We start from the raw sequence: 21,764 nt of genomic DNA, 5'->3' as shown, positions 1-21,764 counted from the left end.
ATAAAACTCTTTGAATGATAGAGTTGAAACAAAATTAAAAATCAAAGGAAAAAAACAATCCTAGCACCCAAAGGGGTGCCTTGCATCATCCACTAATTAAAGTTTAATGGAAGAGAACTAAGTATTGTACTGTAAAATAAATTATGACCGCAGTATAGTTATCTTAAAGTGTTTAAATATTACATTCATTTATGTGATGCGCTTTTGTCTACGCCTATAATAAATTACACAAGGCATGTGCTAGTTGTTCACATGTGCTGAATAACAGCCTTTTGTTTTTACTGGAAGCAAGGAAGCTTAGCACAACTAGGGAATTGAAAAATAAAATTCTGATTTATGTAAGATAGACACAGTCTAATTCAAAGCAGCTTTCCTTCTATCAGGCTCCCCCTCAACACACATACGTACACCCCCTTTCCCCCAAAAAGGTTCCTTTGATGGCTTTGTGTTATTGCTGTGCTGTATCAAAAAAATCATAGCCTGGTTACTAACACTTTGATGAATAGAAGTTAAGTTTTGTTTTTCCTTCCTCCCTATGACTGATCTGTCTGTTTGAGAACATCTACCATTAACTTCCTCACACTCTCCGAATACGCAGACTAATCTAGGCATGGAATCACCCCACCATTTGTCTGTCAAAAATGGGATTACTGAAATTCAGAGTCATCTCCATTGTTATCTGGAATGTAGTTCTGATGGGTGAGCACCATTCGTCCTGTAGAGGAGAAAGGTTGTCATGTGGACATTTACATAACACTCAAGGCAGAGTCTTAAGATATCTTGTGCAGGTGAAATCTGAGAACAAAAAAAGGTGACGGTTTTCATCCATAGTGCAGAGCTGACATTTCTAGTATGTTCTGTCAGAAGTTCAAGAAAGCTGGGCCAAGCTGACTTAGACTTGGCAGAAGAAAAGAATGTGCTCAAGTCTATCCACCAGCAAGACGTGAATGGCAACGTAATGATTGCCCTTTTTTCCGATTTGCTTTTTTCTTGTTCTTATTCTTCTGTTTGTTCGCACCCTTATTTTTATCTGATTTTTTTTTCTTTTCATCCTCCTTAAACCATGGACCCCAGACTCCTCCATTAAGCTTAGGGTTACTTCTCGGGTCCTTAGGTGGGTATCGAACAGGAACTGCAGTCTTATTGAACTGCGAAAGTCTCCGCAATAACTCCTTCACTACATCTGGATACCTTGCAGAAAGGTCCACTCGTTCATATGGATCAGCAGTTATGTTGAAAAGCCACACTGTTTTGCCTGCTGACCAAGAGACACGCTCATTATGCCAGCGATTGGGGCCTGCATTGCTAAAAGCCTGAGGAGGTACCCAGTCACTGTATCCTGGATTTCCTGTCAGTAGTTTCCAATGATTCACTCTGATGGCTGATTGGATTGCTGTGTTCCAGATCCCATAGCCTGCTGCCCAGGACCCATTTTTGGCTTTGGTGTAAATAGGGTCAATATTGTGTAAGATGTCTACCCTTGGAGAACGTCTGCCTTCGCTAATGGTTTCCCATATATCATAGCCATCCAGCTGGATATCTTCATCAATCTGCCCTTCTGCCAGTGTGATCAAAGTAGGGAACCAGTCTGTGATGTGCACAAGCTCCTTACACACAGATCCTTTGTTTTTCAGAAGGGGACTATGGACAAAACCAACAGCACGGATTCCTCCTTCCCAATAGGTCCCTTTGCTTCCTCTGAGAGGCCAGTTACTTCCTCCAGCCATTGGCTGCCCGCCATTATCTGAAGAGTATATGATAATGCTGTTCTCATAGTAACCATACTTCTTTAAAGCAAGAGTTACGTTGTTTATGGCTTCATCTAAACAAGCTAGCATGGCAGCGTATCTTCGCCTGTTTATGTTATTTATTGATCGATAATGTTCAAAATACTTGCCTGGTGCCTGAAGAGGTGAATGAACAGCTTGGTAAGCAATATATAAGAATATAGGTTTCCTGGGGTTATGAGAAGCTAAGATTTGTTGTACTTTTTGTGTGTACATCTGTGTTGAGTAGATGCCATTGTCATGATCCCAAGCTGCATTGTCGTTCTCATACAGGTCATAGCCACATATCCCAGGGCTGTCACATTTGAAGTGAGTGTAATAATCACCACTGCCTAAGAGTGAGCCAAAAAAAGTATCAAATCCCCTCTGTGTGGGCATGCATTCTTTGCGATAAAACCCCAAGTGCCACTTGCCAACCATGTGTGTTGAATAACCAACCTCTTTCAGCTTCTGAGGTAGTGTCACGTTATCCAGAGGTAAACAGTTGGGCTGCGTAGGCCTTATAATAGAATGCTGAAGTCCTGTGTGTATCTGATACCTGGAGACAGAGGAGGAGACATATGGGTCAGGCAAGGAGGAAAAGAAGAGATTTACCCATGAACACCTAGGTTTATTACTCAGCCCTAGTGAGGCCTCATCCAGTTCTGGGCTCCCCAGTACAACAGAGACATGGAGCTACTGGAGAGAGTCCAGCGTAGGGCTATGAAGATGATCAGAGGGCTGGAGCACCTGCCCTATGGGGAACGGCCGCGAGAGCTGGGCCTCTTCAGCCTGGGGAAGAGAAGACTGAGGGGGGATCTTACCGATGTGTATTAGCACCCGAAGGGAGGGTGTCAGGGGGACGGGGACAAACTATTTTCAGTTGTCCCATGCAACAGGACAAGAGGCAATGGGCAGAATTGAACCACAGGAAGTTCTGCCTGAGCATGAGGGGGAATTTCTTCCCTGTGAGAGTGACAGAGCCCTGGACCAGGTTGCCCAGAGAGGTTGTGGAGTCTCCTTCTCTGGAGATCTTCAAGGCCCGCCTGGATGCAACCCTGTCTAACATGCTGTAGGTGACCCTGATTGAGCAGGAGGGTTGGACTAGATGATCTCCAGAGGTCCCTTCCAACCTTACCGATTCTATGATTCTAGGATTACTGTAGCAGGAAAAAATTTTGTGCATGAAGCAATTTTTACTGTGTAAATGACAAAGACTAATGAGGTCGTACTATAGCATTTGCTGAAACAAGAGAATGGCATCTGTTTCACCACAGAAGTGTTTAGAAGAGTGGTTCCCCAAACTTTTCTGACCTCTGGGCAACAATATTGAACAAGTAACATGACACAGCAACTTCATGTACTCCTCTCCCTGCTGGCCTTATTATTAACTTTTTAATTTCCTTTTAGCCCTGAGCAATTTCAAAACTTAGAGGCAACGTGCTGCTTGTGAACCATTAGTTGAAGACTACTGTTTTAAAGGTAGCGGTCAAGCTCACAGACCTTTCAAGTATCTCTTACGTATACTACCAAATAGAGAAAGTGGAACAATTCTGAGCAGGAACCTATGAGCATAAACTAGTACAATAGAGTTTTGCCTTGGGATCAGCTCTCTCAGCACGCACAGCACTGAAAACCTGGTGATTTGATTTCTGCTTAGCAGTCATCCATCATGCAATATGTATATGGGCCACTACTTAGCAAAGAAATTACTAATATTATAATATCTGAATCAGTTGCCAGTATGCTCATTAGGGAGCCTGGCTCTGCTCTCCCCTTGGAGTCTGGAATACTTACAATTCCATGCTCTGGCATTTATCTCCTTAGTAAGAGGCCTAAGTATGCATGCACTGCCAATACTGCAGCCAAAACTGAAAGGCCAAAATATGCAGTTACAGTGAAAGATGTTTTTTTTAGTGGCTGGTCATTCAAAAGCAAAGGATAATTTCACCACTAGGTCTCTTGTTCAATAGTCATTTTCTGTCCTAAACGTCCAAAGAAATGTTTCCCCTCTATGAACCGAGAGTTAGTCAAAATATTTATATCTATAGGAGTAGAGATATTTTGAGGTACTTTTCTTTCCTCCATAGCAAGTTTTCACATGTTCCCATTTTGCAATGATTACAGAAGACTATTTTGATGAATACGATTTTTACAATGCCTCATAGTTTGCTAGTGGTAAATATATCTACAGCATATAAATATCCTGGACTTTGAACATATAATAGCAGTATATTAAAAGGATACAATAGTAAATTCTGAAGTATAGTCAATGTGTAAAGAATACATATGGCATCCATATGATTAGAAAATGAATTCAGTAGTAAGTCTCAAAGAAAAAAAAAAAAGCCAAGTCAGTGTATCAATTTGACGCTAAAAATAAAATATAATGGTATGCTGTAACCTAAAGACAACTTGTGCTTGAGTAAAAGAATATTTTAAATCCTCAGTCATAGATAAAACTGCTAGGTCTATCATTATGAAGCATCTTTGAAAATACTTTTACCATTATTTTTTGGTAATAGGAACTTAGACGCCTTTGCACGTTTTGCTAGTATCACAGATCCGACCGGCCTCCTGACCTATCTAGAAGATGAAAAACATTAGGATCTATCCATCCAGAAATAACTTAAAATCTGCTTTTATATGATGTCTTCCTGGCCAAAATCTTAGAAGATAGAAATGTCTTTAATGCCTGCCAATCTGTAATAATTGTGTAACTTCCATTTTATTCTGGAATTTATTTTCACAGAACCAGAAGCTCTAGTCTAACTAATTTATTGCAGCAGCTTTGAGTCTTATACTCCTCTGCTTTAAGCTGGCCTGCACTTCCTAGGCTACAGTGCTATGTCTTTTCCTTGTGTGTCCGGCACATTTTCAGAGCATTGTTTCTATCTGTGCGCACTGTCTGCGTCTGGAGCCTGCCAGCCAATTGTCCCCAAACCGGCAAAGTAGTGCTGAGGCAGGAGATACTGCAGTAGTTAGAGCATACTCCCAAAACCCTGTCTTTGTGGGATTTATGTTTTACTTTTGAAAAAATGAATGTCATGCACACAAGTTATCCATATCTTTCTGATGATTCAACTGTGTCATTCTTTTTCTTCTAAAAAGGCAAACTACCAGAAGGAATTCACAGTGTCTGATAACAGTGCCCCATACTCCACTTTTTCTTTGAAACTCTTCATGGAACTATGTTCAGAAGACATAATTTCATCCTCCTCCCCTTCCCACTGCCCTGTTGAATTTTTTTCAGTAAATTTCTCTTATCTGATCTTAATGAAAGAAGTCTTTGCCCCCATCCTACTATTTTAGTAGAATAGTTCCTCCCTTCTTAAATCTTTAAAACTTCCTCTACCTTGAGATCAATACCCAGTTGGGCAATTCCTCTCCAATAAGCCAACTTTGCTGGAAGCCAGAATTTTCTCTAAAGTAATGTTGTTTTAACAGAGATGCTTCTATCCTTCTCCTCAACGCTGAAGCTGGGGGTCAATGGCCAACAGGACCACATATTCCAAACTAATCTGCCTCTTGACAAAACTATACTCAAAGTATGATATTCATACAAAGTTAATTCACACAGACAATTCATAAACAACACACAGATTCCCCAGCTAGGGCTTTTCAATTATATTCCCAAGTATGGAACTCCTATGGTATTAGTCTGACAAATATTGACCCAACCAATGTCAAGAACTAGCCTCAGTTAAATATATTCTTAAGAAAGTACCTGGTATACAGCAATGCATCTTGTTTCAGCATTCCCCTCAGGAAATTACTCAGTATGCAGGCTACAATACATATATAACTGTCCTGCTTAGATTCTGGTCTGTTGCCTACTTTCATGTACCTTTGGTACATTTCCTATATGTGCATAATCTTTAGGTATTTATGGCATGGCTATACCTCTGAATATACATATATGTGCACATACAAATATGTGTATATGCATATTCATACCAGTAAAGAAATATCTGCAAAATAATCAGTTCTAAGTAAAAACATTTCAACTGTAGAAATGCTTCAAAGAAACACTAACCTATAATTTTTTAGAATATCTTTTACTTTTACAAAAATGGTCAGGGTTTTGTTCATTTTCCTGTACTGCATGCCTTCCTATGTGATCCATTATATGCCAATACTACTTTTTCAGTGAAAGTATCTTATTTTCAAAGGACAGTCAGACCATTGATAGAAAACCAAAGCAATTTAAATAAAAGACAGTGATTATGTGGAAGTAAATGGCATTAATAGCAATGGAAGAAGTGTCTCAATACTACTGCTTTGAAACTGTACTTAAGACTGCAGAAAAACAAAAAAACAAACCAAAACAAAAGATGAAAACAAGCCAAAACATAAAATAAGAGACAGATGCTGATCTGGGAGAAGTTCTCCAGAAGACAAACTTAAGAGCTCACTAACTGCCATGAAATTTCTGCAAAACATTCTATAGTTTTTTTAGCTTTCCACTGCAAGACTAGCGAATTCTTCAGAATAAATTGGTTGAATTTAATCTCAAATGCAGAAAGCAATTATGATAATGAATAATCTGGAATTCATTATTATAATTACAACATTAGTAACCAATCAAATATAAGTAAACACTGACAAGCGACAGAATCTAAATTTACAGTTTTTTAGGTTTTGACCTTTATGTATAGTACTTACAAAAAGGTAGTAGTGTGACAGCATTCTGTATGGGGTGCAGGTCTGGTGCCTACTTTGAATGTTTATAGAATTCCCCCCTTTTCCCTGACCTTCCAGTTTCTAGATCATGCCTGTCTGTTTATTAGATGCCTCAAATTTGAAAAATGTCTGCTGTTCTTACAGAACAGGAAGGCAACCAAAATCTGAAACCTTGAACTAATAACACGCTATTGAAAAATATAAATGATTATTTTCATTTTTTGTAGACTACATGTGGATGGCTCTTCATCATGCATTTTCTACTTTTATTTCTATTTTATTAGTATGAAAGCTGTTCATATGTTTACAGTAAAACACTGTACTACCTATTCCAGCTAAGGCAGCTGTTTAATGCTAGTTGACTGCTACAAAACTTCATTTACTTGTTTGTAGTGGAAGCTTTAAAGTAACAGATTCCTGGAGAGAGTGTCATGATGACTTCAGAGATCCTTCGGACCTGGCTGCTGGTAGAAATATTTCACAGGTTTCTTGAACGAACGAACCAACCAACCAACCTCCAGTCCTGAGGCTTTGCTCATGATGCAGCTTTCCAGGATAATTCCCCTTCTCTATCAATCTAGAGAGACACTGAGCTAAGCTTGTTGGTTTTTATATTACTCCTATGTTCAGCCTCATGGTGCAGTGACCATTAAGTTGTTAAAGGACAGCTGTACACTCAAGCGCCCAGATTCTTTTTTGATCTAAATAACCACAGTGACACTAAAGTCAATTTGACATGAGCTTGAGGAATACATTAACATTTGGAGGCATAACTTCCCACTTCTTATGCCTTAATAAAGCTAAATTACTTTCCCAGGTTTCATCTGAAAAGCAAACCAAAGCAAAGTGGATCAGTGACACTACATACTAATCTCTGCACATTTTCACTATTTCCTCAAAGCTGAGAGCAAGACTGACAGTCTGCAGAATATGGCATGCCTCATGTCCCTGGGATGCTTATGGAGTCTTGAACTTACATACACCTAACCAGTCCCCCTTAGGAACAGTTTCCCTAAGGAGTTTCCTATTGAGAGTTTTCCCTCTCAGCTTCAGGGTGGGTTCTCCACTGAGTAAGAAGCTGGCATGTTTCTAATTTTGCAATGTGCATGTACAAAACTGCTGATTTTAAGCTTTCATAATTTCAAAATCCTGGATTAATTGTCTTCAAACAGACTCTTTAAGGCTTACTGAAGATTAACAAAGAAGCACAGCTTGAAGTTTCTAATTTCAACAACTTTAGCTAGCACACTTCTAGTCAGTACATGCAAAAAAACCCCGTATTTTTATTATGTCTGCATAGCTCAGGAAGCGTTGAACAAGTTTTCTCCATTTTTAAAATAATCTCAAGGCTAGAAGCTAATACAATATTTTAATTAAAGAAAATCACTTGTTGGAATTACAACCAGAGTGATAGCATTGAGGTGTGCATGCTAAATCAGCTTAAAAGATCATAATTGATTATTATGCATTGCCTTGATAAAAATAAAATATTGCAAGACACCAGCCTATAAAGTTTTAAGGTGTGCTAAGGAATAGTCTATGTGATACTACCTGAAACTTATCTCCTTTTGGCATAACATAGTAACTTGAAAAATATTCTACTATCCAGGTGAGGAAAGAGCACACAAAATAGCAAGATATTTTTGGTTTCGATGCTCTCACTCCTCAAGGTTCCAGCTTGTGGGGGAAAAATGACGATACCCACCTCGCCACTCAGAAAACATAGAAGTGGAACTCAGTGACCAGGAAAAGAAATCACATAATCAAGACTTTTTTGTAGTGGTCTGAAGCTTTAGCATTGAGTTCACAAACACAATCTTTTGAAGAAGTTGTTACTTTGGGTGGATATGTTTATTCTTATTTACCTCAAAGTTGTTTTGAGCTCTGCAAGATGCTCACAAAGGAAATGGAAGCTGTGAAAAACTCTTCTGCTTTCAGACTTCCAAACAGGCTGGTCAAGGGCATGGCAGAGTACTACAGAGCTCTTGATCAGACATAGGCCATCAGGGAAAAAAAACACACAAAAAACACAATTTTGCATCAAAAATATCTGACGTGAAACAAATACTTTCTGCTGAGTCTGCTCACGATTCTTCAGATTATTAATTTGAATCACAAACTCAAATCAAAGAATAAGCTGGAAAAAGTGGCTTTCAGCAGGTTGATACAGAAGACACTGGGCAGAGTGACAGAGCTCAGCTGATTTAAATAAGACCTAAATGAACGCACCACAGCTTTACATGAATGGCTGAAAGCAGCCCCTGAGTACCACTGAGTAGTCCCTTCAGGCTCATAACAATAAAAAATATGTAACCTGTAGCCAAAGGGTGCTTTTTTTCCCCCCATTTTGTATTAAATATCTTTACTGAAAAGTAAAATGTTTTGTAATTTTTGATGTTATTTCTAGCTTTTTCTTAACTTGAGATAGGTCACGTTTTGCTTTTGCTAAATACAACTTAGCAGGCTTTCCTGACAGAGAGAGCAGATGGCAGGCATCTCAATATCTTTTGTAGTAGTAAGTTTGAGTATCTTTAGCTTCTAGACAAGACTAGGTTCACTGAGCTCTGTCAGCCCCAGATTCTCTCTTCAGTACCACTGGTCCATGGCAACTCTGTACTATGCAGTGCGACTACATTTTCTAAACGCTAGCATAAAAGTTTTGTTTCTCATGCAATATTGTTTCTGAGGAGAATATCTTCAGAAGTGTGCAGCCTGTACTACACAAGTTACAGTCTGTCTTTCAAAAATAGCAGCTACTGCAGCAGCCCAGGGACAGACTGTTTATTCTGTCATAAGTTCCGGACACTCGATTCCAAAATAAAGTTCCAAGTCACAGCTAAGGCTTCAGTTCAACATATAGTTTAAATCTGAGTGTGATTTCAGTGAGGCTGTTGGCTGAATCAGGACCAAAATAAGCAATCAAAGTTTGTGCCATGAATGAGTATCACTATAGGTATGGAAATAACTCACAAGCCAGCTATGCAGCATTTTGTTCTAATTCTGAACTGTACTAAGGAGAGAAGGAAATGCCTTCTACAGGAGAACATGATCCACCACAAAATAGACTCTTTTGCTAAACAATATAAGTTAAGGAAAGAAAGAACATATTGGGTTATGTTGCCTATTTTTCCACCTGTTTAATGTTGTGGGTAAGATATCCCAAGTATCCACAATATTTTCCCAGGGGATTGAACAAGGTATGAAATACTCCTACCACCACCTGAAAGTGGCACTATAGGTGGCTTCTCTGAGATGGCGGGTGCATTCCTTGCAGTAAGGAATCCCTTTATGGCAAAAAGGGGAGCACAGACTCGGCACTACAGTATGGAGGCTGTTCTTCATTGAGATACGAGTTAGTCGGAGGCTTCAAAGAAGCTTTGTTACAGCTACATACAGAACGCAGTGCCTCAGCCTAGCCAATACCATTTAATTTTTAGAAATTTGAGGGAGACAAAGACTATCCATTTTCCAAAGTTGACATGCTCCCCCTCATCCCCAGGTATGTACCCTGACTGAACCCTGAGCATACGCTAGGGTGATACTGGGGTGCGTAGTGAAAGCCACTAGGACTGAGGGGTTCTCTGGGGAGTAACACTTTCTCTGCTGGAGTTCTCTACCAATGCTAGCTAAACATATCCCAGAATAAACTCTATGAATCTACCCTATCATTTATTATATTTTGGCTTAGAACTTTTTATTTTTTGTAATTTTAGGAGGCAGAGGGTGCATCAGTGGCAAATGAGTGTAGCCATGTTGGCCAGAGCAACAAATGTAAAGCAAAAAGACTCTATATGTAAACTTTAAACTCTTGCAGTGTGTTGGCCTCCATAAAACAAAACTGAAGTTTTCACATTCAGACATACACACACATTCATTTCATCTTCAGCTGTATACCTTGAATTTTTATGTGCTTATAAAACATAGTAGGAAATATCCACTTCTAAACCAAGTGTGTACATAAAAGAGTAACTGAAGTTATTTATGGTTTTATCACTTCAGCAGTGTTACTGCAAATATTTCACTTCAAAGATTCTCAAACCTCCCTTCCAACATTTTTATCAACTAAGGCTCTTCCAACAAATATAGGAAAAGAAAAAAGTCTAATGATTTATTTGTTGACAGTTTTTGTTCAGATTACCTTTTTTCAAGGACAGCAGGAGTTGAGATATCCCTGTTTAATTGAACGTTATTTGGCATGTGGTACATTAACTCAGCCTCAGGATCATTTGAAAATACTGATCTCACTGACATTCGGTCTTTCGAACAACATCCTTTCACCACTGTATCACTTCGACCATGAACATTTTTATCATCCAGCTCAGGGGAATGCCAACCAGAGTTGCAGTAACAAAAATAAACTTTTATCAATAGCAACAGTCAGAGGGAATTTCAGCAAGCTCCTTGGGGTGGCTGAGAAGCCCTTGCACAGCAGCCGACTGCTGCTCTCAAGCTGGAGAACCAAGGTAGAAAGATTTTTTGCATCTCGAGGATGTGTACCAGCCCTGCCATCTTTTGTCTTCCTCATCTCCCGCTGATGGAACTGTCACCCTAGAAGTGCTCTGGAAATGCTAGTTCTGAAGGAAAAAGAGCAGACTACACAATCAAGCCAGGAGACAAAAGAAACTAAAAGCTTCATCTGCATTTCCTGGGGGTTGCTGTCCCTGGCTGCAAGGGGCAGTTCATGCAGGGAACAAATAAAAATTGTTTAATGACCCTCAAGCAAAAGTTTCAACTTCAATGGATCACACAAATGAAATTGTAATGAGTATTTTCACAGACTAGTTCCCCTCCCCCTTTAAAAAAAAAAAAAAAAAAAACACACAAAACATTGTTAAATTCTCAGCAAGTCTACTAGTAACCTTTTCTGTCATGGAGACAATGTATCTCTTCAAAATGAGAGGATAAAAAGGACAAAGGAGAATGTGGAGTAAGAAACAGCTGGAATGCACATGTGTATATGTGGCTATTGTTTTCTTTGCTCCAAGCTCACTGCAGCTGTAGAAACAGAGCAAACCATTTCCAATTTTATCACCGAGAAGAAAAAAATGTGACTGCATGATCAGTGCTCTTGGTTTCATGTCTACATGTAAATGAAATGAAAAGAAAACAATTTGACTAAATACTTTACACGCCAGCCACACATCCAGTCATTTCCACCAAATTCTGGGCTCTCAGCAAAAAAATAGATCCGTTTTGATTTTACACCTAATCAACATGTTATATGGAAAAAAAGGCACTGCAGTAAGCTCATGAGAATTCTGGAGCTACACTCACAAGAAAAGTAGTTCACAAACAGAGCTGTCAAATAATTCAGAAAAAAAATCATTTTTAGATGTATGTGTAGGTCCATAATTACAGCCTTTGCAGTATATTTCTTTGAAATTGAAAGGCAAGCAAATGGGAAAGAAAAAAAAAGTTTATTATTATGAGATGAAATTTTCAGTCCTGCTCTAGTCATTTTTCCAGGCAGAAAACAAGAAGTGACGCAAATGAAGTCTAAAGGCCATCAGTTGGAGTGCAAAAAAAATTCCCCCTTCAGATCCTTCAAAAAAACAGTCTGCAGACCCTGTTGCACTGAAAGAGGCTAGGACAAGAAGAGTATGTCAGGACAGGGACATCACACACAGCAGTTCATAAAGGTTCTTCTCCTTGCTACAGCACTTAACTCCTGAGCAGTACGTAAATTTTAACCTGTGTGTTCATAGCTGTGGCTCAGAGACAATACCATCTCAGGTACTATTAATAGCCTAAACTAGTCATTCACACAGAAAGGGTAAATTTAATATTTCAGTGTGTCTCATTGAAGCGTTCTGCCCAAAATAATGTAAAAATGCATGTTATTATCAATGAATACACGGGCAGAATAAAAACAGTTGCCATGTACATGTATGAAATACTTTTCAGCAAAGGCTCTTAAAGTTAGTATCCATAATTCTATAACAGATTAGGAAAATTTGTTCAGCCTTATATAAAGAACAATTTACCCAATGAGTGCACCACAGGAACATGAAAAGTATCTGTTATATGTCTGCCTTTCACAAGAGCACATCCTTCATAAAAATAACATAAAATCAGGGTTGATATTTAACAATACTCCTTAGGGTAGCACCCAAACAATTACTTTCTTATTCTTTAATTAAAGTACACATTTTGACCATTTATTACTATTTCTGAATTAACATCATCCTATGTATTATTCATATATCCAGTCCTTAGAGTCTGTATCAGTGTAAATATTGTGAAACGATCTTGAATTGACAGCAAGGATGAACGAGGATAAAATAGCAAGAAGTAAAATACAGGATAACAACTACCGTATCATGTTGTTACATGGTATTGTGTATAGGGAGAGATAATAGCTTTGTAACTGAAGAATATGATACTGAAAAATCAGGATTACTTAGAGCTTCAGAGACTTCAAGTATTTTAGATACCTTCACACCACATCCAAACATTGTGAAAGCTATCATTCTCCATTAACCACTCAACACCTACATAAACATACCACTTCTGAGAGTGACATTGAAGAGTATCACAGTTTCATTGCCTTATTAAGCTTATGGATATCATTAATCATTAAATTCAGAAACCTTATTTAAGGCTCTAAGACTCATTTAGAGACAAATTACTGGAACTATGCTAATCAAGTGGTAATGCCACTATCTTTCTCGCTAGTATTTATACAACCCCTGTTCTGCTAGATTAGTGTCTCAAGCTCAAGTGTCTCCAGGTAACTATTATAAAAACAGGGATTAGATTTTAGTGCCATTAATTAATACCTAGCTACTTAAATTCCATTAATTCTATTATTTTCAATAAAATATTCTTTCAGTGTATTTTGCTCAGTGTCATCATGATATCAGACTGAACCCATAAAGTAATTTATGGCACCTCTTTCCTAGTGTAGAGGATCACTGTGAATGCTAAATCAATTAAGAAATATTTTCGGATGATTGCTTCTGTGCCATCTCAACTCTGTTATTCTATTTGTTCTGTTGAATGCTGTCCATCATATAACATTATTGTGAAAAAGTGAAAAATATAGACTTTCATGAAGATAAAATTATTATCTCTTTCTTTATCTCCCGTATATCACAACAATTCAACATAGCAGAAGATCTACCTACAGCAATGTCCCATTGGGGCCAGGAAAGCCGATGGTCTCCTGGGGTGCATTAGGAAGAGTGTTGCCAGCAGGTCGAGGGAGGCGATCCTGCCCCTCTACTCAGCCCTGGGGAGGCTTCATCTCGAATACTGTGTCCAGTTCTGGGCTCCCCAGTACAACAGAGACATGGAGCTACTGAGGAGAGTCCAGCATAGGGCTATGAGGATGATCAGAGGGCTGGAGCACCTGCCCTATGGGGAACGGCCGCGAGAGCTGGGCCTCTTCAGCCTGGGGAAGAGAAGACTGAGGGAGGATCTTACCAATGTGTACAAGTACCTGAAGGGAGGGTGTCAAGGGGATGGGGACAAACTCTTTTCAGTTGTCCCGTGTGACAGGACAAGAGGCAATGGACAGAAATTGAAGCACAGGAAGTTCCACCTGAACGTGAGGGGGAATTTCTTCCCTGTGAGAGTGACAGAGCCCTGCACCAGGTGCCCAGAGAGGTGGTGAAGATCTCCTTCTCTGGAGATCTTCAAGGCCTGCCTGGATGCAACCCTGTCTAACATGCTGCAGGTGACCCTGCTGAACAGGAAGGTTGGACTACATGATCTCCAGAGGCCCCTTCCAACCCTTCTGATTCTATGAATGTGGTATAGCTGAGCATTTATGTTAAGGTTTAAGTACACCCTTCTAGACACTTGTAACTTAACTGCTGACATGTCAGTAATATATTGACTGAAACTTTCAGTAATATATTGACTGAAAGTTTTATTCAAAACTGGAGAAGCTGCAGAGCACAATGCACTGACTTCAAGATTTACATAGACTCCAATGCTCACCCAGGCACCTCCTGTTTAAATTCTTTCATATCAGCCACATTCTCGTCAGCAAAATGAAGATGCCTTTCACTGCTGTCTCTACAGGTATCCTAGGATAGAGGCATGCCAGAAAGCAGCTTATGCCAGTCCAGAGCTTCTGCTAGAACTGAACTCATTTTCCAGGAAAAGCTACTGCTGTGATAATGCAAAGAACAGTTTTATCTAGATTGAACAAAATGCATTTTGACTTCTCAACAACATAGATGCTTTGCTGTGGTGACATTTACTGGCAATAACAGTGGTACTGAATCATTAGCAAGAGGAATAACCTTGACTTGAAACTGAGGGCTGGGAGCCAAGAGACACATGCTTTCTTCTGAATTCTGCTGTAAATTTACTGCATGGTTCTCAGCCTGAACTTTAATTCTTTTGTCCTTCTGACACTATTGTATTAGTTTTAGTTCCTTCTCATTCCTTTAAGCCAGGATGACACCTTTTTCCTTCTGTACAGTGCAGCAGAGGGACAACAACTAATGTTCAGAATGTCCTTTTTAGTCTTCAGATAAATGCTGTAGGAAGCAAAGCAGAACACCACCCTGGTGCTAAAGCTAGCTTCTAACTGGATTTGTTAAAATATAGCACTTATAAAATGTCTACTTATTTAAAATCATTACTAGTAGTTATCTACAAGTTCTGTCACATATTGCCAGCTACTCAACAGGATCCTACTTTCTCAGTAAATTTGCTGACTGCTGTTAGTACTCCTAGACTCTTTCCTCCTTTCTGATGTACTAGAGGAATACTGTATTAAAAATACCACCCACCACAATATATGAGCCCATTTTTTGCTCAAGACCATGACTGGTGTTGTAGGTACTATGTGCAGTTTCCAAAGAAATAGTGTATTAAAGTGTTTTATCAACCTGGAGCCCTGATGAAAGGTGTCTGACTGACAATAGGGGGAAATGAAACACCTTTGTTTATTCACAGAGGAGATTCAATATGGAATTCAAATGCTTTTATTGCTATCATCTGAGTAGATGTAGCTGTAGGTGTGTCTTTGAAACAAAGAGAGGAAGGAGTGGAGAGCAGTATTTCAGTGCTGTCAATCATTTAATGTGACAATTTTTAACTAACACAGAGATATTACATGATACGGCATAAAGAGGAAAGTCAAATGTCTGTATTCAGAGCATGATGTCTTTCTTACCTTAGAGACTTCCAAATTTCTGGAAAAAGAATAAAAGCATGAAGGCAAATTGCTCTTTTTTTCCCAACACACTCTTAAATGTTGTGGTCAACAGATTCTCTTAAAATCTCTGTATGTCAGGATTGAAAAGGAGCCAAACAACTTCAGCAGGTACCACGTCCAGCTCACTGTAATCCATGCCTTATAGCAGGAAAAAACACCCCAAAAATCCCAAGCCCAACACCTTAAATACCCACCCCCCAAGATAAACACCGAGTGTGTTCAAGTTCCTGTCTCTGAGCTTCTGCTGAAATTAGGCAGAGCACAGGAAAATATAAGGATGCTACGTAGAACAGGCGCTGCGGTGAAATCAGAAAACCCTCCCTCGCAGTGAGAAAGAGCAGCCCAGATGGGCAGTGCTTGCAAGGTGCCAGTGTACGGGCACTGCCAAGTTCTCTTCTCCGCTTGCCTGCGCTTTTCTCCTTTCCCCTATCCTCCTGCTCTGTAGAAGAGAACAAACTACAGTCAGTAAGGGACAGAGATGAACAGTATGTCTGTTGTCTAGGCCTCCATGCAATTGAATAATGAAGCGATTTGGACAAATGCTTCCTTATTTCCCTTCTAAATTCTGACTGGCAAATCAAGTAGAACAGCACTATCTTAAATGTCACAGCTGCACTCTTTACTTTTTTTTAAACCACTAGTAATTCTTCATCCATCCTGTTCTTCAATAACATCTTCCGTTGTTATTTGCATTGTGGAAGTTTCTAGAAGCCCAACAGAAACTGAGGCCACAGCACAATAGGCAAGGAAATAAAATGGAGTGTAAGACAGGGTGTGAATGGAAACAGGCACCTACTCATTGTTATTCCAGCCAAAAATCTAAAAAACCCGTGACTCCTACCTGTGTAATAGTTATTTCTAGTAACAGATAAAGCATACAGAAAATATATGCTGTAAAACCTCAATATTTTAATGAATCCAGGATGTTAGGAGGTCGTTTTATCCCAAACTAAGTGTGACAAGAATGATGTGTGTAATGGAGAGATACTAGCATAACTGATGCTTAAAAAAGACACATACCATCCAATATGTCAAACACACAAATCCTAGCACATTCATGGAAGCTATGCATCAATGCTGTCAGTGCTACGTGCCTGCCTTCTGCAGAGCTTCTTCCTCCCCCCACCTCGAACCATCTGTTTGATGGAGTGATATTAGCACTACACATGCTATAACTGGTGAGTTCAGAGGAGATGCCCTCTGATGCTGGAACATGTAGGTCACTCATCATGACATAAAAGGTACATTATTCATAGAACTTCAAAGCAAACAGTAACCTTGCAGATGTGGCTGGGATTACTGGCCTGATTCAAAGTTCACCAGAATCAAAGACAGAGTTTACATCGACTTCACGGAACTGCAATAAAGATAAATCAACATCTTTAAACATATAGGCCCTCTGAGATAGGGAAAAACGAAGCATCTCACCAAAGTAAGCTAGCACCAGATATATACCTATGGAAAGAAACCTGCTCTTCCCAGTCTCAGCCCAGGGCTCCCCAATGGCATAAGCAGAGTTTAAAATGCTCCGGAGACAGGAAACAGGAGAGCTTGCAAAGGGGCAGTCTTGCAAGAGGAAGGATACAAAAGCAAGAACAAAATAGGATGCATAACGCAAACCAATTTTCAGTTACAGGCTAGATCAGTTCCGTGTCTTGATGATTTTTCCTACAGACTTTCATTCATCTACATTAATCAAACATTAAAATTACTATTCTACATTTCCTTACTACACAGAACTTGAGCTTAGTATCTCATTTCCAACTTTGGAAATACTGTCTGAGAGCTACAAGCATATCAAGGATCAGTTAACCAGGTTTCTCACAAAAGTAGGTGCACACTATAAAATGATTTTTCAACTTGTTCTGTCTATCTACCCCTGCAATTCATTTATGTTCTCTAAATACACTGGTTCTTCATTAACTGTTCCAGCTGACTGGTTTAATATTCAGCCCATAATATATTTAGAATACTGGCAATCTTCCTGCACAACTGTAAAATTCATAAATAGTTCATTTTATGCCCAGTGGTGCTCTATAAACTGCCAGACCAACTATTTAGCTTTTATTTATGCTAAAAAAAAAAAAAAAAAAAAAAAAAAAAAAAAGAAACACACTTTTAGAAAGGAGCATGCTCTGTTATGTTCAGCACGTTCAAAAGAAAAATACAACAGAGTTTGCTTGAAGAGCTAGTAGCAACAAAACAAGATAGCAGGAAAATATCTTTAAGGTCTTAACTTGCATTCCCTGGCTAGGTGAGAGTGCAGAGTAAAAATGAATTTTGACTCTGCCTCGGGAAAACAAAGATTCTCATAACTTTCTAATGCAACCCATTTAAGCAACTGAGCAGCAGGATTGATGGTGATTTAGGACAACTGCATTAAGCTCTGCAGTAAGAATGGCTACTGCTGAACAAAGCTAGGAAGAAAGGAGACAATAGAAAGAAGGGGAAGATAAAAAAAAAACTATGAAAACCACATTAAAATCAGGGTGGGACTTATAATTAGGGCTTGATAAAACTATGAAAATTACCTGAAGCCTTTTCATTGCTTTTATTACCTTTTTCTATGCGACTTTTTAGACATAGAGCCAGCAGTAGGCACTGTTATATAAGCAGAGCATTTTCAAAACAAATATATCTTAAATTTTGAAAAGTATCTAATCTAGACATGATAATATGTAATAACAACGTGAAGGATACCATGAGCTAGTTAATAGGCAACACAATTACTTCTCAGGTTTATATTTGCGAGAAGTTAAGATTTTCCCTCCTATCTCTTTTTCATTTGCAGATAGTATTATTAAAAAGCTGCCTGATTTAAAACGCCAAATGTGAAAAAAACTCCTGTGGCAAACTAGAAAGTTTTCTGCACTTACTCACAATGAACATGTGACCTCTTAATCCTGATTTCTACCAGAAAAATAGTACCATGGCTGTATAAATCTGCATATCTCTTTGCATACATGAAATTACAGCCAACTCAGACTAAGGCTGTTTTGAGGCTATTCCAGATTAACATTCAATGCTTCAGAAAGTGCTCAAGGTTCTGTGGTATTATGGAAAAGTAAGAAAATGACTAATGCTGGATATTATATATAGTCCATTACCGAAGTATCTCAGCACAGCATAGCTATGTAGGTCTGTATTAACCACACTTTCTGAAATCCTCCAAACTTATCAGGCTCAGAGAAGGGGAAGGGGGGGGGGGGGGGGGGAGAGAAAAAAAGCGCCTTTTTCACTTGTTCCCATCTGTCTTCATTCTCATTCCAGTGTGATGGGGGTGGGAAAAAAATCCATGCTCTAACTTACAGCCAATTGCAATTCTGAAATTCTTTAAGCAACTATGATATGTTTGCCTAGGAAATGTCTACTTTTCTTCTGAAGTTACCTATGTAACTTTGACTATGTACATAGTTACCTATGTAACTATGTTTGAAGTAGCCTTTCAAACAGTTTTTCAGTTGAACTCATCACTTTTCCTTCTGAGCATATAAATATCCTTTGCATCAGCTGCATTTAAGAATTTTATGTGTTGAAATAAAAGCTTCTTTGCGTCACTGGGCCTACACTAACATGGACTCTACAGGTTCCCCTAAAATCAGTTCTGACAACTGCCTTCTGCTCTGTCTTACATGATTTTCTTCTGCATGAATGTCCTTGAGCCTTCTGCAAGGTTTCAGGAATTCAGTGCATCTTGCACAGGTCTTCCTCATTCCAAATAGCTTAATCAGTAGACAGTCAGGATAGATATTTATGTAGCTGTCTTTTCCCACTGCACGTAAGACTTTTCCAGCATGCTAAAAGTACTACTTATATAGTCAGAGTAATTAAATCAGGCCAACTTTCCAGTGAAATAGTTTTTCCATCAGAAAATTTCACTAGAATATCCAGCAACACCCAAACTTTTCATGGAAACATAATACTACCAAAATTTTAAACTGGAAAAGTCTTAGGATAGAACAAGAGAGCGAGACAAGTCAGCCTTTATCATCAGGGCTGTTTCCTGAGATTTGAGGTACCCCACCTCTCTGAGTTGCTCCTTTCATATATTCATTGATGGGGTCTCAAGCTAGGTAAGAACTTACCACAGGTAAGAACTCTGCTTGTTGTTCTGCACACTCAATCTCTCTCAGCCAAGAGAGAGTGGAACAGCTTTAACAGGAGAAATGGAGAGGACCAATCACTACTGACAACTACAGAACTTGGACAGGATACCGGAGAGCCAGGTCGAATTCCTATACTCAAGTTCTTCATTCAGATCAGAGTCTCAAGACAGGGTTACCTAAGTTCACTGATCCCAAGCTATTTAAAGGAACTTTCTTATGCTTTTTGCCTTAAACTTTTTTTCCCCTCTTAATCTCATACATCAGTATGATGGGGTATGCTTTTGAAATATCAGAAGACAAGACGGGAAAAAAAAAAGCCTCTGCTAGAATAGGACAGAAACAGCAAAATAGGAGCTCCATCCAGGAAAAGGCACAGTTCTACATTTGTATCAGAGGCTGCATAGACATGTGATGTTCCCTTAGTTAAAAAAAAAAAAAACAAAAAAACAAAAAAACCCACACACACACAGAAGCAACAAAATAAAAAATATGGTGATTTGCTTTTCTAGATTAAAATATGAATTTTTTTGTTATCTTCCTTTGGGATGAAAAGAAAAAAAAAAAAGATCTCATTCTTTCATTGAATCTGCATTTTTTAAGGTGAGTTCTTGAGACAGGAAAAAACAACACAACTCCCTCACAGCATTAAGGACAGAATTTCAAGTGCATGACTATTATGGAGCTCTGGATTAGCCTATAGATTGAAAAGAATCATTTAAATTAGCTTGCTGAGCAAGTGGAAACACGCAAAGCATACTACATCTCTTAAAAAAAAACCTAAAACCATATATCCACTATTTCACCCTCTCACCAGAAAGAATGATTTCTCCCACTCACTCCCTCAGGAATGTGCTTACAAGATTCCACTTCTCCTGACTCAATAACTCCTACTTCAAAATTCTTCCCAATTATGGAGTTGTTTTCAGCTACTTGTTTAAATAACGTTTGATGGCCTTTTGTTACCTGCAGATAGTTTATTTTCTAGAGGCTATGAGAACAACAACAACCCCTCTCCCCCAAAAGAAACATTATGGCTGTACACTGCAGGTTTCCGACTTTAAGTGAAGAGACAGCTAAAGAAGCAAACATGGAATCAGGAAATGTGCAGTCTCTACTGATTTACTTCCTTCATGACCTAGGACAAAGCACTTAGCACTATCTCCCTTTCACTTCAAAAATAGTGGTATCCTCTTGAGATGTTACTGTTCTGCAAACCACTCCCCTCTTAGAGGCTTTTTCCAGAGAAAAATTTGCCTAGGTCCTAGAAGAAACCTGTCTTCACCAATGGTTTGAGCTAATACCCTAAACTGTTCTGATATGGCAAAGCCATAAACTTGTGTTCTCTTTTGCTACCTCTGGCACTCAGACAGTAATGTCTGACTTACGGGAGAGGACATAAGGCAAAAGTATCTTAAACCACATAACTAGACTATCCTGAATTCCTCCATTACAGCTCTTCATTTTGTCAAGCTAGAATGAGTAACAATTCATTTCTCCTGGAGTACTGTGAAGTTAACTTTCTTAATGTTTCTGAAGCTGTGTGAAACCCTTTGACAGAAGTAACCATGGAGGGGCCAAATTCCATGATATCTGCTTTAAGATTGAAGCAGCTACAGTTTCCACAATTTAGTGACTTTCTCAGATGCCTATGATGACAATTACAGACATTGCTTTTTGTGTCCATTATGCTTCTGCAAATGGCCTTTAAAAATTCCTACCATGAGTCCAGGACTGTAGGTTACAGTGAAGACTAACAGAAAGGGGTCGGGGGTGGGAGTCAGGCCCATCCCTCTTCACAGTTTACTGGCATCAGGGTGCATGGTGCTGCGGTTGCTCTTGCTGTGGGCTGGGGAGGAAGGTCGCTCCCCCTTCCCCCAGCGCACCAGCCAGCAGATGAAGGGCTGCTTTTGGCTCAGCTGCAGGCTCTTCTCTTGCCTCACTGGCTCTAAGAGCATTATCACCCACCTACACAAATTAAGACACGGTTTCTTTCTCTCCTTGCTTCCTGCTTCCTTAAGTGATGAGTTGATGAGG

The 21,764-nt window shown here is 39.1% G+C and overlaps 1 protein-coding gene across 1 annotated transcript in view; it reads right to left on the bottom strand.

Annotated features, from left to right (window-relative positions):
• Nucleotides 1-244: 244 nt before the first annotated feature.
• ARSJ (arylsulfatase family member J) overlaps nucleotides 245-21,764 on the bottom strand; it is a 43,927-nt gene continuing 22,407 nt past the window's right edge. The window contains exon 3 of the mRNA XM_062574830.1: nucleotides 245-2,325. Within this exon, the coding sequence (XP_062430814.1) occupies nucleotides 927-2,325 (1,399 nt within the window). The 3' untranslated portion in view covers nucleotides 245-926. The remainder of the gene's footprint in view (nucleotides 2,326-21,764) is intronic.

This window comes from Rhea pennata, chromosome 4 (genome assembly GCF_028389875.1).
Source record: "Rhea pennata isolate bPtePen1 chromosome 4, bPtePen1.pri, whole genome shotgun sequence".
Taxonomy (NCBI): Eukaryota; Metazoa; Chordata; class Aves; order Rheiformes; family Rheidae; genus Rhea; species Rhea pennata.
Note: the sequence above shows the minus strand (reverse complement) of the source record. Positions and strands in the feature narration are given on the sequence as shown.